The sequence below is a fragment of the Varanus komodoensis genome, unplaced genomic scaffold (assembly GCF_004798865.1).
Source record: "Varanus komodoensis strain SLA01 unplaced genomic scaffold, ASM479886v1 scaffold3, whole genome shotgun sequence".
NCBI classification, from domain to species: domain Eukaryota; kingdom Metazoa; phylum Chordata; class Lepidosauria; order Squamata; family Varanidae; genus Varanus; species Varanus komodoensis.
In genome coordinates, this window is record NW_025335761.1 from 11,908,385 (window position 1) to 11,926,756 (window position 18,372).

At 42.2% G+C, this 18,372-nt stretch overlaps 1 protein-coding gene across 10 annotated transcripts in view; it reads left to right on the forward strand.

Annotated features, from left to right (window-relative positions):
• ATG13 (autophagy related 13) overlaps positions 1-18,372 on the forward strand; it is a 50,222-nt gene that overhangs the window by 25,538 nt on the left and 6,312 nt on the right. For 6 of the 10 annotated variants that reach the window (XM_044435889.1, XM_044435888.1, XM_044435890.1 and 3 more), the window contains 6 exons: positions 7,712-7,822; positions 12,187-12,326; positions 16,768-16,885; positions 17,167-17,244; positions 17,412-17,528; positions 18,170-18,298. In XM_044435889.1, the coding sequence (XP_044291824.1) occupies positions 7,712-7,822; positions 12,187-12,326; positions 16,768-16,885; positions 17,167-17,244; positions 17,412-17,528; positions 18,170-18,298 (693 nt within the window). Of the gene's footprint in view, positions 1-7,711; positions 7,823-7,975; positions 10,528-12,186; positions 12,327-16,767; positions 16,886-17,166; positions 17,245-17,411; positions 17,529-18,169; positions 18,299-18,372 lie in introns of those variants that run through there. The other 4 variants (XM_044435894.1, XM_044435895.1, XM_044435896.1 and 1 more) reach the window with 2 other exon arrangements.

Consider the following 18,372-nt stretch of genomic DNA (forward strand, 5'->3'; position numbering starts at 1 on the left):
TGGATTCAGCTAGAAGGGAGATTTTGACACTGAGTGCAATGAAACTAGGACCATTGGTACTGAGACCAGAACCCATCTCAGTTTCAGTACCAAAAGTGAAGATTTAAGATCTATCTCCCCCTGCTTAGCCCTCTTCCAAAATTTTGGTATCCCAAGCAGCTGGTGTAACTGCATGTGAAACTAGCATCTTTGAGTTCAGGTTCCTTCCGTGCATTGTCTTCAGCTGCCACGTCTCCAGTCTTTTACCAGATCTAATCACCACAGGAAGCACTCCCATTCTCCCTCTGATTGGAACCAACGCTCAGACTGGTCTGTCCATGCTCTGTACCCAGAGTACTATGATCCATAGGGGTATTCACACCAACAGAAACTCTTCTGTGAACTGCAGTAGCAAGGGCATTTCTATGCAGGTCCAGAGGCTGGCCCAGTCTCTCACACCAGCTATCCAGCTGCATTTCAACTTCAAGCCCCAGTGGATTGACAGGCTCAACAACAGCTGCTGTTGCATTTGAGGCACAGAGATGACCCTGATAAAAATTCCCTGATAAAGCACTCAGATCCTCACAGAAGGCAACCGTGACTTTCCTTGGCCTCACCCTCTCCCCATTCTCATCCTCCATCTCATTTGATGGTTGCTTCTTTCTCCCTTCTTTTTTGCATGGAAAAATATAACTACATATGCTGAGGCTCTCTCCAGTGCCCCCCTGTCTCTTAGTAACATGAGAGTACTGTTCCATGTCTGGCAGAGGTAGAACAGCTACATTTGAAGGAAGTGATAGTCCCTTCTCAAGTCCACCATGGATTCCATTCCGTATATTTCATAGTATTGAAATGAGATAGAGGACACTTACCAATCCTGGACCTCAACTTCTTTGTAGATCTTTGGGATGTGTACTTCCATACTTCCACTAAACATTCAAACAGATACTACCTGCATTTCCAGGTGGGAAGAAAGAATTTTACTCCTCAGTCTATCCAGTGTTGCTAGGGTATTTACAAATACATGGAGGTAGATCATGCCTTCAAGGAATCCAAGTCTCCTCAAAGCAGGTCAGCTGGCTAATTGTGCCACACTTCATGATTTGCTTGATCCAGACTATCTATTTTTTATTTACTATATAATCTTGGACTGTGCATAAATGCAGAAAAATCTGTTCATTTCCCCTTTCCAGTCAATGTTTTTCACTGTGGCACAGCTGGTCTTCATCTCAGCAGCAGCTCCATAGACAACAATATCCATACTTACTGAGATGCCTAACAAGCAGTTGAGACAGTCTCTTATCACTGCACCCCAGCTCCAATGGTGCCACTCCAGCTTAGCCAAAGGAACCCTGTTTTCCCCTCCTGAGCTGACTTTCACAGTCAAGAAAGATATCTCCTATCCAGAAGGAGAACCCATATGTGGTCTCTCAAAGACCCATGGGACATAGAATGTGAAACCTGCAAACATGCCAGCATCTGGAAATGGTTGTAGTGAAGAAGCCTCTTGCTTTGTTCCAAATATTCCTGCCCAGTTACCATGCCAAGATCACCACGGAGAACACCACAGTGGTCTTCTACATAAACAAATGGGGAGCAATCAGTTGAGCCCATTGACTTATTTAGCCAGCCTGATCTGGAATTGGTGTGTTGACAGAAACACCGTACTGATGGGACCAGCAACATCTTAGCCATCATACTGAGCAGGAGAAATCCCAGTGCAAGTGAATGGTATTTGAGCACCGCACCATGGAAGCAGATCTTCAATTTTTTCTGTCAACCTCTTTATCACTCAAGGCAATACTATTTGCAAGATGCCGTTCTGTTGATTGGATGGGGAGTTGTTTTTACCTTTCCCCCTGTTTCCTCTGATCACAAGGATACTAATGAAAGTTCATCAGGATGCTGCTGACTGCATCCCAATAACACTTCAGTGGCCCAGGCAACCCTGGTTTGCTGCCAGTTGAACATGTCCAATCAGTCCAGCTCCCACTAATATCTTGTGCTTGGGGGAGAAGTGGCATGGAGGTTCCTGCCTTTGAGCATGCAATTCCCTCTCTGCCGCATGAACTACAGGAAATACAGGACATGGCTTGAAAGTTTCCACCAGGAAGTCCTACACTTTAAAATGGCAAGCTTTCTTAAGGCTCATCATTTTTTCCTCACACCTATTAAATAGGCAATTCCTTTGAGGACTAAAGAACATTGTTCCAGTCACTCATTTTTAGCACCTAGCTGGGGTGTCCCCGTTGTCCTACAAGTTCTTACAAGGAAACCATTCGAACCCATGGTGACAGTTGACCTTCATTTACTATCCTGGAAGGTTGCCTTCCTGGTGGTGAAAATGTCAGCCCAGTGCTCCAGTGAATTGTATGCTGTATGAATGGATATCCCATACTTTGTCTTTCACAGAGACGAGGTGATATTTCTGGATCCCTCCTTCCTTCCCAAAGTTGTATCTCCTGTTTCATTTGAATCAGGACATTGTTTTGACAGTCTCTTTTGAGTCTCTGTCCAGTCTGAGGGAGTCTGTGCTGCATATACTGGAACTTTGTAGCATGTTTGCATATTTTTATCAGTCCTGAAGGCTTTTAATCTGTAATGATAGCAAGACTAAAGGCAAGACCTGTCACCTTAGAATCCTGCAGCCTGAGTGATAAGGGTAATTTCCCTGGTTTATGAGCTAGCTGATCTACAGCTCTCAGTACCGTCAAAGGCACACTATGCAAACAATGGTGACCTTAACTACACTGCAACCAGGATTTCTCTGCCAGGACTTCTGTAATGAGCAGCCTGGTTGATTCCTTCAATATTTGTGAAACATTACAGACACAACATCTGTGTCAAAGCAGATTGTGCCCTTGAGAGAGCAATCGTTTCATCAGTACTTCAATGATGATGTCATCCAAGGACACCTAAGCTTGCTAGTCACAAATATGTGTAATGCACAGAGACCACAAAGAAGAAAGGTAGGTTGCTTACCTGCAACTGTCATTCTTTGAGTGGTCATTCACAGACCCTCCCCCAGTGACCCCTCCCCTTGGTGTCATATGCTAAAGTTTTCTTCTCCTATATGAGATTGGATCTGAAATTTTCCTTTCTATACCTAGAATTGGTTTGACTAAAAATCTGTTAAAATGATCCTCCCTCAGGCCACAAAGATGGTATTAAGTGGCATCTGAGGGAAAGGGTAGGTGATCTTCCCACATATACTGAATGTTTGGGCAGGAGAGAGATTCCCACCAAAATGCTCTCAGCTATGAAATCATCCCAGCAACAGACTCCATGTAGGCATGGAACCCATATGTGTGAATGCACAGATAACCCCTCAAAGAACAACAGTTACAGGTAAGCAACCTGTTGTTATATTATCACTGAACAGGGAATTTGCAAGGAGTAATGCTAACATGTTGTTGAGAAGGTCCAGGAAAAACTTTCAGGGAAATCCTGATTGCTTTGTGGAAAGTAACTTTTTTTGGAAATTGCTGTAATATTTTATTGCGCTGGCTAGGTTGCAGGGAACAGTATTTTTCACTTTTGAAGAGATACAAGGCCCATTGCCACACTCACATATCCTGTTATCCCCCGTCCCCAAAAAGAAGTTGTTCTGCTTAGGATAGTTTGTTCAAATATATTATGGAGTATATCCAGTGTCTTCCACCAGTAGAATGGACACTACCACAAGCAGATAAATCCCTCCTCCACAATCTTCTCTAAAGAGATACTTTCATCACATGATCAGATCTCAACTCATGTAGTATTAAAGAAACAGACACAATTTTAATACGAGATTTATTTGATAGGCATGAGTAAGAGGAGTGATGAAAGGAAGGGGGATTTGCATCGTGCATAGATAGTTCAAGGCTCCGTTCTGATGATGGTCATCACTGCCAAAGTATAGGCAAGAAATGATCCCTAAATGAAATTCCCAAATTCCAGTGTATGCTCTTTTGCAAATGCACATCAAATTGCATCGCCTGAAAGGGCAAATGTTATCTAGGAATGATCAACAGATTTCATACCCTTCAAAATGGCCAGAGGAAAATGGTAATATGTGGCAGGCGTGGAAGCAGTAAGTAAGACAGCCAACAATTTTGTTCTTCTTTATTATTGTACAACTCTCATTTCGAAGCACTATTTTTTTAATTTTAAAATCTCGTAATGTCTATGGCTTCAGGTTTGGCACAGTGGCAAACGTCGTGTCCCTGTCTCCTGCATACATTGTAAACATGAATGTATCTGTCCATGCAGGCAGTACACAGAACTGTTGCTGGAAATGGGAGGCTTGTTCATTTCTCCCATATTCTCCAGTCAGCCATCCTTCTGTGTACTGTCCAAATTTTCTGATGCTCTGGATAGGTATGGGGGAGAATTTCATTCGGGTCACATTTTAATACAAACTTATGGAATTCTCAGTACTTGAATCTATATCAAACTGGAATGTGGTTAAGTGTCAGTAACTGCACAAACCTTTCACAACCTTCTTTTTTTTAAATGACTTTCTATTTGGTGTTATCAGCAAATTTGGCCTCCTCAGTGCTGACCCTCTAACTCTAGATTCTTTATGAACAAATTTAAAAGAGCCAGTTGGTGAAAAAAATTCACATATAAAAATATGCATACAAATGCATGTACATCTGCATAATTAATGTATTTTGTGTGCAAAGAGGCTTTATCATATAATCACCTGAAAAAGTTTATATTGAAAAACGTGTACAAAATGTGTTTTTTCAATACAATTTGAGAAACGTGATTAAAAATATGTAAGACTTTTTGTGCTGACATAAACATCCACAAGCTGATGTTGAAACAGGATGGAATGAGCTTAACTTTGTAAACTGAGAAAATGAACAACATTGAACTTGATAGATTCCCTGGGTCTGAAGTATATAAACAGGGATTGGGTACACAGAGCTTTACTGAGGCCTGTGTGACTTCATATGTAAGAGCTGCACCTGCACTTGGATTTTTTCAGGCTCCAGTAGATTTACTAAATACAGTTTCTATCTTCAAAAGACACTGCCGTGACACTTAAAAATATGGCCACTTCTCAAGCAAGGTATTTGGCACAAATTCAGTATACACTATGGAAAAATGGACATATGTATTCCATAGTAATACTTACACAATATGTAAGGTATGGGACTTGCTTCTTGTAAGAACAACCTCTTATATATATATTGTTTGTATATACTTCTAGCCATCATTCTCAGACACACCTCTCATCCATGGCTGCATACTGGAGATACTAATTGTCCTTTTATGGGTAGCCTGTAAACCCACAGTGTTTAATGCATTGACTCACTTGTTTGCTTTAACATTTTAAAAATAGATATCGTTCTGCACTGAACTTGCATTGAACTATCTCCCACAATATTTTTGTTGTGTTTTTACCAAAATGGGCTAAATTTGAAGGAAAATTCTTCATATATTATGCAGGAAAACATTCTAAAGATTGTTTGAAAGATCCTAAAACGGCTAAGCCAACAGAGTACACTAATTATTATATTTACATGGCCACATAAAATAGCACAAAACCACTGTAATGCAATGTTACCCTTCTGCTGCAGAATCAACTGATGTATCAGTAAGACAGCAGCCTAGTCACTCCTGCTGCCTAGTAGGCCTTTAGTTGCAACTGAAGGAGTCCAAACATTTGTTATTGAGTAGATTAAAAATATAATGAATAAATAGCCAATGATTATTTGTTTAAAGGCTTATTTCAGTATGGAAGTGGCCCTTTCCTTCTTGCCATGCTAGAGGACATCTTCTTTGTGGCATCCATCCTGACCACAGATGGCAGAGGAAAACAACAAACCCTGGTTCACACAACACAAGATGGCATGTTGTGAGCAGAGCCGGCTGGTGCCGGAGGTCAGACTAGATGGCCCAGGAGACCCCTTCTGACTCACTCTGTTTCTATGTTTAAGATGATAACCTGTTACAGGTTACTATCCATGCTGGGCTATGTCATGCAAACCCACACTTATTTCGCAAAGTGGCTTGTGTGTAGGTGACAAGCCACCCAACAACTCACAGCTTTTTCTAAGAGTTGTTGTACCCTGTGGTAACCTAATAGTCATGGGCAGCCTGGCTACAAATGCGAGGATTGGTGCAGCAGATCCAACTGGTATCAGCTGCCACCATTGAGAGTAAAACAAACCCAGTCTCCTTAATCCGCAGGCACTCTTGGTCACTTGCGAACAACTGGCCAAGATTCCTAATGGGTACTCTTATGTTGGACTTCTTTGCAGCCCTCTTGTATCTTGAAGAGGCAGCTGTTCACATGCTGCTTTTTCAGAAAGAAAATCTCCAGAGAGCTGAAATTAAACATGCCCAAGAAAAAAAGATACTTCTTTTTTTAGTGTGGTTTGGGAATTCACCCCTGTGAAGTTCCTTTCATTGCTGGTCCTAAGTCAACAGTGACTTAATCTTTTATTTTTTAAAAATGGAGGAACTTTGTCATCAACCATGGTAATTTGATTTTGTGGAGTCTAGGACGAAGAAAGATTGGGGAGACATTTAATACTTTCATTAGATCACAACAGTTTATGGCTGAATCCAAATAACCCAGTGTGGAGAGCCAGTGTGGTGTAGTGGTTAAGACCATGGAACTGGGACTCAGAGGATCTGGGTTCTAGTCCCCGCTCAGCCATGGAGCCAACTGGGTGACTTTGGGCCAGTCACAGACTCTCAGTCCAACCTACCTCACAGGGTTGTTGTTGTGGGGATAAGATGGAGGAGGAGATGTAAGCTGCCTTGAGCCCTTTGTAGGAAAAAGGCAGGATATAAATCAAAAAATAAATAAATAAACCCCATACACACAAAAGTTTCCATCTGTGTTCATGGTCTTCATCAGTTTTCTTTTCTCATTTTGTTACACTCTATCAAGATGAATCCCAAATATTTCCAAAATGCTAGCAATAACTTGTTGGACTGCGCAAGGGCTACAGTTAGGAAAGAAAACCACAAAGCTGTGCTGCATATGGTGATGTTGTTTGGAATCTAGGCTGTCTTTCAATCTGATTATGTCTATCAGATGAGGGTCTGGTTAAAACAACATACCAATAAATAACAGTGTGTGTAGTGAAAGGAAAGGGATAATGTGCTTTCCACTGGGGAAAACGCTCAGCGGCAGAAGTTCACGGACAAACATTTTTACAGAACTGGTGAATTCTTTGAAAGATTGAGAACATCATGACATTCAGCTTTTGAAAAAATGAAGTCCCTGACGTTTAGGAAGGCCCGGAAAATATGAGAAACATGCAGTAGAGAAACTGTCCTTTGCCCTTTAATAGGAAATGAATTCTGAAGTTTTCCTCAGTCTCCTGTAGTTTTCAAGTGACTGCTCAGTAGTCTGGCAAGTTAGAGGCAAGCTGTAGCTACCATTATGCTATCCTTCAAACATCATTAAGGAAATTTCCACCTGTTACAGGCTGTTCCATCTGTGTATCATTTTTGAAGCAAAATTCAGCTTTGAGAATTGATGCTTAGTGATCTGAAACACCGCTTGGAATAAGTTTAGTGGGACCTTTTAAGAAAATATGCAATTGATGAATAAATTAATTGTTTGTGTGTGTGCATATGCCTTAGAATCAGACAACCATAGTTCCAATCTACTATTTTATACTGATTTCTTTCCCTGGTCTTGCCCAAAAATTCTAAAAATGATTCAGACTGTGTGAGGTTTTCCATTTCTCTCCCTTTCTCTTCTCCTCTCTCATTTTCTTAGCTCTCCAGCTCTCGTCTTTCTTATCAACCTGCAGCCCTGGGAGTTGGATCAGCTGACATGGGTTACCCAGTAGTCTTTGCTGGAGGCTTGAGTGCTGCACATCCTCACCAGGTATTCTTAAAGCTTTGAGGCCATTAAATGCATCTCACTGTTCTTTACAAAGCTTGACACATTTCTAGATCCATTCATATCACACTGGTAAAGCAGCTAGGCTTACAGTCGGAAAAGATCATAATTTTACATAAGGATTTGTCTCTATTTCAGATGAAGCCCAAGCAGAATTGGGTCCCTTCAGAGGCAAGACAGGTTTCCCAAGGCAAAGAGGGCTACCCTCTGAAACCACCAGAGGAAGACTTTTTTTTATCAATCTGTGCTTGGAGATACAGGGAATATGCAGACATTATGTCTTATTTCCAAATAGCATTTTTTGTGTTTCATTTTTCTAACAAGGAGGCAGAGGGAGCAAATGATGACAGAGAGGTCCACCTTCTTATCCTAGCATATATTTTATCAGAGGCATCAATCATTGTGCTTGAGGGCAAGGATGGAACCATGAGATGGCCATTTTCCCAACACCACCAAGCTTTATTATTTAAAAAAGCCTTAAACTGCTGATGGTGATACTTGTGTCTGGACAGGTATATATGGAATAGATAAAGAATTTCTGTTTCTCCCATGGGTATGGGAGGCCAACTGGCTGTGGAGATGTGGAAAAGCAGTGTATCCCCAGGTAGGCCAACGGATCTCTTAGCTGGCCTCCTGCTACAGCAAAAGAACTTTATGCAGAATATACTTTCCAAAGGCCCCTCTGCAGAGGCCAAGCAATGTATCTTATAATACCTGGTAAATATATGAAAACAGGACCAGGTGGCCACCCTACAGATCTCATCTAAAGGGACTGTTCCCCAATAGGCCACTGAAATGGTCATGTCCCTAATGGAATGTGCCAGGATATCCCCAGGAACTGTTAGGCCACTGGAGGTATAGATTAGGGTAATGCGTTTGTGCAGCCATCTAGCCAGGGAGGCCACGGATACCTTCATTCATAGGGAGGAAGGTATGAAAGAAATGAATAGAGAGTTGTGCTGTCTATGGAATCTAGTCCTTTCTAGACAAAGTTTCAGTACATACCTAGCATCCAGAGTGTACCACTCATTTTAATGAGGGGAAGATGGTTGTTGGCAGAAGGCTGGGATTGTCAGCTCCTAGTACTCCTATGGATGGCCAAATTGACTTTTGGAATAAAAGATGGATCAGGGCAGAGAAACACCTTATCTTGCTAGAAAACATGCATATCTCTGTCAGAAGAGAGTATCCCTAGTTCTAGTTAAAAAACCCTTCTGGCAGCAGTGATGGCAACTTGGAAGATGGCTTGAGACAGGTGGCACCTAGGGATTCAAGGGGACCTTGATTAGGATCCCAGACACTGTATACAGGTTCCAGGTTGGAATCCTAGGGATTGTGACTAATTAAGGAGACTATCCTCAGGAATATTTTGGCATGTGGATGGGTACCTAAGGGTGGTGCCCCAAAATGGAGCCTACTTGCCTTCTAAGGGTATTGAGTCAAAGACGAGCTGACATGCCCACCTGGAGAAATTCTAGAATGTCCAAGGTACTGGAGCTGTCTCTGTCTGAGGTTTGGGCTCACACTAGGGGCACCTGCCAGGTACAGTTGTGGACTCTCTCGGTAGAATCTCTCCTGGAAGCTAGGAAAATTGTGACTACCTGGGCAGGGAAGTCCCACTTCCTTAGGCCCCTCCTGGGTGGTTAACCTCAAGAAACTTGGGTCTTGATACCTGTTCTTTATCTCTCACTGAGAAGGCAGTAGTGGGTTGGAAGGGTAACTATTGGAAACTGACAGATCAGCATGCCATTATCTTCTTGGCCAGTTGGGGGTGTGTTGAGCTCTTATCCTTCATCAACCTTTGGGATGAAGGGAAGGGGCACGAGGGCATAGAGGAAGCCATGGAAAGTGTCTGAGAATTCAGCTTCCTTTTTCTGGAAACAGGTCGTAAACTAATAAGCTTAGCATTGTGTGGAAAGAATAAGAGGTTGAGGCAGGGGAGATTCAGCTGTTATGTCAATTTATTTTATTTATTTTTTTAGGGAACTTCTATGCTGCCCCATTCACTGAAGCCTTGGGGCGGCTCACAAACATAAATAAATAACATCATATAAAACAATATAATTTAACAGTATAATGCCTTGAAGTCCTCTGGACCACTGTCCCTGGACCCTGGGAGGTCCTACTGATTCAATCAAACATTTCAGTCAATTTGAACATTTAAGACACCCCTGAGATGTTCAGCCCTGATGGACCAGACATGCTTCTGAGCCCAGTGGAACAGCTTCATGGCTTCCTCTTCGAGTGCCTTGATGCAAATTCCCCATTATTTATTTATATATGCCTTGACCACCACATTGTCCCTCTCAACTATAATGTTCCAGCCCTTCAGGAGGTAGAAGAATTGTTGGAGAACCAGGCAGATTTTCAACGATAGCAGATTTACAGACCTAGGATTCTTCCTTGGAGCAGTAGCTCTCTGTGTGTTGACCATGGAAGACAGCTCCCCAAATGATAAGCCAGGTGTCCATCATTAGGAAAATACTTTTTGAATCCAGGAGGGAAATGCCTCCTACCTTGTTGGCCAGCTATAACCACCAGTGTACGGAGAGAAAGACAACTCTCTTGGAAGGATAACCACTGTGTTGAGGTTGATCATGCTCTCCATCTGGAATCTTAGAAGGAAGTTCTGTAAGTCCTGAAGTGGAACCTTGCCTATTGGATGGAATCTGGACTGTTTCCATATTCTGGTATTTCCTCATGACATGTTTTCTGAGCTAGGCTGGGCTGTTTTCCAAATCACTGAATTGAGCTTGAATTTAATCTGTCAACTGGTGCATAGTTTTAACGCTAGCAAAAACTATCTCCATACTGTTTTGGATTTGCATGGGTGAAGTTAAGCAAAAATTAAATGGAATCCAGCTTTATTCACACATACGTAATTACACTGGCACATAGGAAGAGCAAGTGTTTCTCTGTCATCTCTTGGTTAGTTATAGCTGTGAGTCTGCTCTTTATGATGAAGAGTTGAATATTCATTTTCACTAACCATTTCAGAATTATGGAATTTTGACTTCTTCCCTTTGGACTCTTACAACCAAGTCCAAACATTTTACAGAACTGTTGTGAGGTTATTTTGCTTGATTGTGGTTAGAGTGTTGAACTGGGACTGAAGAGACATGGATCCCCCACTCTGCCATGAAAGCTACTTGATGACTTTGAACCAGTCACTGAGCCTGTTTGCATAAGGGTGGGGAAATAAAGCGTGTTAGTTTACTTCCCCCGGTTTGCATTCTGAGAGGATCTACATAATTACTTTTACTTGTGTAGTTTACTGCACAGTGCAAACCCAGTGAGTGTGACTTTGTTGCTACAGTTAATAAACCATCTCAGAACTCACACTGACCCATGGGTCTTGGGTGACTTGTTAAGCATGGCAAGAAGTTTTATACAACACAGCAAGCATCTGAAATACAACCAGTACACATGGGGAAAATAAACCACATTTCTCTCTGTGATTGTATGAATTCAATCACTGACTTTCAATCTAACCTACTTCATGGGATTTTTGTGAGAATAAATAGACAGGGAGTTGATCATTCTGGGCTCCTTGAGGGAAGGCAAGATATAAATGTAACTAACACATTTTTGATGAGAAAGGGAAAGGAGGGATGCCTGGGAAAGGAGGAATTTTATGGATTTTAATTATATTTAGACTACAGTGCAGGTGTGTCTGAATACTGTTTTGAATTGTTTCTATGTCCCTGATGATGAAGTGGGATATAAATTGAACCAAATTAAAGGAAAGACAAACAATTAAGAATATGCCTCACTAGACTTTCTCCAGGCCACAGTCCAAAGATTTCTCTTTTATTTATAGAACAACTTGAAAGCTGAGCATTGTTGTGCTAACCTTATGAGGAGCAATGCAGCTTTGTCACTTAAGAAGTCTGAAGGTTCCCTACCCGCAGGGAGGTTGGCATCAAACACCTTCATGCAAGAAAGCTTGAAAAGGTTCAGCCAAACACAGCAATGGGAAACTCCTGTCTAGCTTTTTCTGACAATTGTTCACTTCCAGTGATCTCTCTCCTTGGCTTCTAACTTCCTGTCTCTCCACCTGTCACTTTCCTATATATTTGACTGTCATCCTTCACAGTGTTGTTTGTCTGGTGGTAGGAAGCCTTCAAAGTTCTTAAGAGCTAAAACCAGGCTCTTTCTTTTGTCACTGTCATATGTAACCCAGCTGCCAGTTACCTTTCATCAATAGTGAAACAATCAAACATTTGAAAATAGCATAAAAACATGATGATAGATGCTGGATCAGACTAAGGGTTCATCTAGTTCACCTGGTGTAGTCTTCTCTTGAACAAATACTAAAATGTTTTATTTGTCATCCCTTTCCACTCCAGTTGGTTGTTCCAGGGAAAGAGGGGGGAGTGCCTGTGGTTCCTAACCAACCAATGCATGGCACTCAGGCTGATCATGAAAGAATGGCAACATGCACCCCTTTGGATGGGGGCCACTACCCTGCAGTTACTCCATCTAGTAGGTAAGTATTCTATTCCTCCATTGTAGCTTATGTTACTACTCTTACTATAAGTTTTAAAAATGAAAATGAGTTTACTTGAATATAAAGTGTTTTCTTACATTAGCCAGTAATTTGGGGAAGAGGAAGCTGAGAAAATCATTAGAGGAGCTTAGCATCTCTAGAAGTGATGCAAATTTTCATAATAAAATACCTCTACACACATAATCAACTGCTGAGTTATTGCATTATTTAACATTAGCCAGAGGTTAATCGTACTCACTTTCACTGTCATTGATGTAGCAATACTTGTATCTAAAGGTTGTTACTGTTTTGTTCTTTGGTGAAGTTACTACTTGTGTCCCAATTGGAAATGAGAGATCTAAAATTATAATCTGGTAACATTGTATTTCTGGCTGTTTTGGTCTGCTTCCTTTTCTGTGCTGTGGATTTTTCATAGCCCTTGTTTGCTTAAGATCTGTTCGTTAAGTAAATCACTCCCAAATGCACTCTCATGTTCACGTGGCACACTGATGTCTAGGTTTCTATTAACATGATACAAACAGAATCTCTGATACGTGGTTCTTGGACTTTATCACAGCAAGGCTTCTCAGATCAAGACAAAAAGTCTAAATAAACTACGTGGTTTGGCAGCTTTGGCCTAATTTGATGTTTAACCTTTTGATTGTGTCAAGATGTCTGTAAAAAAAGAGGTGGGAAAATAGAGAAGGAAAAGAAGCCTTGGGAAGTTTTGGGACTTGTCATGCAACTGCCTGTACTACTTTAGGAAGTTCACTTTATACTCTGAGAAAACTTGATTTAGAAAGTCACAGTGTGATCATTTCCACCCTAAGATACATCATTGGCAACACATACAGAGTTTATTGTTGGTAATAATGAAGTTTTAAAACTATTTACTACTGGTCAACATAACAGTGTTAGTTTAGTTCCTTCGTATGAGCACATTGCAGTTATTTTTAAAATTAAAAAGCTTCTATAAGCTTAGAGGAAATAACCTTGTTTTTATTTGCTTTTGTATGGCATGAATAAATACAATATACAGACCCAGGAACACATCATTCATTAATTTATTTTATTTATTTATTAGAACATTTCTATGCTGCCCCTTGCCGAAGCCTCGGGGCAGCTTACAAACACAATAAAATACAATAAAATACAAAAATAACAATATAAAGTTAAAATTAACAATATAAAATAAATAAAAATATAAAATATAAAAGAAGTCGCCCTGGCCAGATAAATAAGCAAATATTGTTAATAATTAAAATGATGTTTAAATAAAAAGGTCTTCACCTGGCGCCGAAAAACAAGTAACGACGGCACCAGGCGGACCTCTCTGGGGAGCGCATTCCATAGATTGGGCGCCACTGCAGAGAAAGCCCTCCTCCGAGTACCAACCCTCCTAATATCTTTCATGGAGGGTTCCCGGAGAAGGGCCTCTCCCGTAGATCTCAAGGGGCGGTCAGGCATATATGGATGTAAGCGCTCCTTCAGGTAACCAGGACCCAAGCCGTTTAGGGCTTTATAGGTCATAACTAACACCTTGAATTGGGCCCGGACTTCAATGGGAAGCCAGTGAAGCTGACGGAGGACTGGAGTCATGTGAACATAACGCCCCGTCCCCGTCAGCAACCTGGCAGCTCTATTTTGAACCAACTGAAGTATCTGGACCATCTTCAAGGGAAGCCCCACGTAAAGCGCGTTACAGAAGTCAAGGCGGGAAGTCACCAGTGCGTGTGTCACCGTCGCAAGGCAGTCGTACTCCAGGTAGGGGCACAGTTGATTAATCAGCCGAAGCTGAAGGAAAGCGCTCCTCGCCACCGCTGTCACCTGAGCTTCTAATGAAAGCTCCGGGTCGAGGAGTACTCCTAAGCTGCGGACCTTGTCCCTAAGAGGGAGTGCAACCCCATTCAGGACCAGGTCAAATCCACCCTCTCCGAAGCCCAATCCGCCAACCAACAGGACCTCCGTCTTGTCTGGATTGAGCTTCAGTTTATTGGCCCTCATCCAGCCCATTACCTCGGCCAAGCACCGGTTCAGCACAGCCATTGCCTCACCTGGATTAGTGGAAAACGAGAGGTAGAGCTGGGTATCATCAGCGTACTGATGATTCCACAGCCCACACCTCCTGATGACCTCTCCCAGCAGTTTCATGTAGATATTAAACAGCAAAGGGGACAAAATGGAGCCCTGTGGTACTCCATGGCATAGCTGCCATGGCGCAGAGTCATAGTCCCCCAGCACCACCTTCTGGTATCAGCCATTGAGGTAGGAGCGGAACCACTGCAAAGCAGTGCCTCCGACCCCCAATCCCGCTAGCCTATCCAGAAGGATACCATGGTCGATGGTATCGAAAGCCGCTGAGAGGTCCAGAAGAACCAACAGGGACACACTCCCCCTGTCCTTCTCCCTGCACAGGTCATCATACAGGGCGACCAAGGCAGATTCAGTACCGTACCTGGGTCTGAAGCCAGACTGAAATGGGTCCAGATAATCAGTTTCATCCAAGAGTGCTTGGAGTTGTCCCGCCACCACCCGCTCCAACACCTTGCCTAGAAACGGGATGTTGGCCACAGGTCTATAGTTAGTGGCCATCTCTGGATCCAGTGACGCTTTCTTCAGGACCAGTCGGACTACCACCTCCTTTAAAGGGGCAGGCACCCGACCCTCCCTCAGAGAAGCGTTAACCACTTCCAAGATCCAGGTCCCAGTCCCGTGCTTGGAATTATTTATTAACCAAGACGGGCAAGGGTCCAATAGGCAAGTGGTGGGACGTACTCGTCCAAGCACCTTGTCCACATCATCGGGCTGCAATAACTGAAATTCATCCAATAATGCTGGACCAGACGGCAGCATTCGCGTCTCCCCAGAAACCTCTGATTCATTAGTGGTGTCCAGCTCGTGACGAATCTGAGCGATTTTCTCCCTGAAATGTCTGGCAAAGTCGTCACAGCGGGCCTTTGAGGGTGGAACCGGATCTTCCTTATGACCCGGGTGAACCAGGCCTTGCACCACTCGAAAAAGCTCTGCCGGACGGCATTGTGAGGAGGCAATGGAAGCGGAAAAAACTTCTTTTTCGCCGCCTTCACTGCCACAGCATAGGCCCGATAGTGGGCTCTCAAGTGTGTTCAGTCAGATTCATCCCGTGATTTCCTCCACCTATGCTCTAGCCGTCTCCCAGCCTGCTTCATCGCCCGTAATTCAGGTGTATACCAAGGGGAAGAGCGGGCTCTGCCTGGTGGGAGAGGACGCTTAGGAGCGATCGTGTCCACAGCCCTGGTCATCTCCCTGTTCCATAGTTCGACCAGAGCCTCAACAGGAGCACCAGTCTTGTCAGCCGGAAACTCCCCCAGGGCTTTCAGGAATCCATCCGGATCCATCCGGCTCCGGGGGCGGACCCACACCATCGGATCCACACCCTTACAGAGGGAGAGGCCGCTCTCGAGCACAAACCTCACCAGGAAGTGATCTGACCATGACAGGGGAATCAAACATAAATTCCTCACCCTCAGGTCACCCTCTTCCTGCCCCGTTGAGAAAACCAGGTCCAGAGTGTTTATTAATGTATCCTGAATGGTGAAAGATAACTAATTATAATAAAGAAATACAAATCCTTCCTACAAGGCAGCTTCAAGTAACCTCAAATAAATTTTTGAAAAGCCATAGTTATGATTAGTGATTATTTAAAGATTTTTAACCTGCCTTTAAGCCAATAAAGTTTCTCAAGGTGATTTATGGGGATTTGTAGGACATGTATATTCTTTTTGGTGTCAGGTTAAAACATTTTTATTTAATCGTCATTTTTAAAAATTAGCATTTTTAGTGATTCACAGATGCTTTTGATTTAATTTATTTGTATTGGTTTATAGTAATTTTATTATACTGTTTTATCAATTGTTTTTATGGCTACTGGTTTTTAATCTTGTAAGCCATCCTGAGACATAATAGTGAAGGATGCCATATAAATTTTTAAATAAACAACTCACAGGTTATTAATCCATGCCTTACTGGCACTGGACGTGACCATACTGCTTCCTGCATGCTCACTGCATTCATTACATGCCATGTTTTGTTGTTAGGTGGAAACGCTGGGTAATTTTACCCTCAGCAACCAAGACTGCTGGGACTGGATGCCACAGCAAACATCCTAGGAATGGAACTAAGTTGGATGCATAGTGTAATTCTTGGGAGACAGCATTCTCACTCTTGCACAGCCCCAGTCAGCTATGGGTTAATTAGAGTATGATTGGTTAACGTCTATCCCTTCAGGTTTATAGTCTGAATTTAACTGTGGTGTAAGCTGGCAGTAAAGACAGAATAATAATGAATATAAAAATAGTAATATTGATAAAGAATATACACTGATACAGTAGTAATTCACTCCAGCACTAGCATACAGTCAGAACACCAAATTAAACAACCTGTCTCTACTCTCATCTCTCAGTGATGACACAGAAACAGTATCTAACAGCAGTGAAGGAAAGAGTGGGTCCCCACACGATCTCTTGGAGACCATCTTCGTCCGGAAGGTGGGGGCCTTTGTGAACAAACCCATCAACCAGGTAATTTAAGTCCATTGTTCCGCCAAGGCTTTGTGGGGTGCTATATCTTCAGGGAAGAAAAGGGCGTAAGGGATTTATTTAACATGGAAGGCAAAAAACAGTGGGCCATGCTGGCTGTAATCTGCATAACCTTATACTGTGTTCAGATTTCTCTGATTTCTGAAGTTGAAATGACTGGTTTCAAGGTCCCTAGCCTAGAATTGCAGTGGCATGTTGCATCCTAGACAGAAAGAGAACATTCAGTTATGATGGTTGAAATTCTATCTTTTGAAACTCTTTAGGTGACAATGGCCAGTTTGGACATTCCTTTTGTTATGTTTGATCCCAAGCACTTTGAACTGGAAGATAATGACCCCATGGTAAGCAGTGCTAACACTTCTCAGTTCTGTCTCCCCTCCTCCACCGAATTTTCTGATCTCTTAGCATGTCTGTGATTTCTAACTAAAAAACTAAGTTCTCACATCTGCTTAACTTCCTTATGCCATCACTTGATAATGCTGATGTGACTTATTAATTTCTTCAATAGGTGAATCCTCCTGATTCTCCAGAAGTTGAGTCTCCCCTCCAAGGCAGCTTACACTCAGTGGGCTCTAGTGGCAGCAGCAGTGGGAACATCCATGATGATTTTGTTTTAGTAGATTTTGTAAGTCCACAAAAACTCATAAAATCTTTCTGAAAAAGTGACAGTGTCTGAGGCAGAATCAAAATGCTAAATTGATAATGAATGCTGATGAAATTCTTTGAACAAAGATGTCTTTATTGAACTGATATGGGATCAATATCTGCACATTCCTTTAACAAAACCTGAAATACAGTGATATGCCCCCCAAAATATTGAGAGTCTGAGCTAGAAAGAAGGAAGAAGTCCAGAGCAGCTGTTGTAACTTGCAGCACTACAATTCAAAGCTGTCTGTTAGACTTCTACCTGAAAGTATTGCCACCAAATTTATTTCCACAGATGATCTCCCTTTACATAAATTACAGTGTGGCACAAGCAAAGAGCATCATTTGAGAACATACTTGACAATAGGGATATGCACACAGTTCAGAGAAAAGTCTAACTGATCTGTAAGAGAAAAATGAAACTGATATTCAGTTATATGCTGTTCACTAGATGAGAAAAATGACATGTATTTCTAGTGGGTAATCACTTGATTTTTATTTAAAACTATTTTGTAACATCCTTGGTCAGATCAGATTTCAGCATTGTATATACCATATGTTACAAAAAGAACAATGTGTTATCTGTGTGGAGCTGATTGACATTTCTCCTTTTAATTCTAGAAACCAGCATTTTCTAAAGATGACATCCTCCCAATGGATTTGGGGACCTTCTACCGTGAATTCCAGAATCCTCCTCAGCTCAGTAGCCTTTCTATTGATATTGGGGCGCAATCCATGGCAGAAGATCTGGTATGTGAACATGGAATTTCCATTTGTAAGGAAAATGGCACTCCCTGCCATACCCAGTTTATCTGAAGGAACCT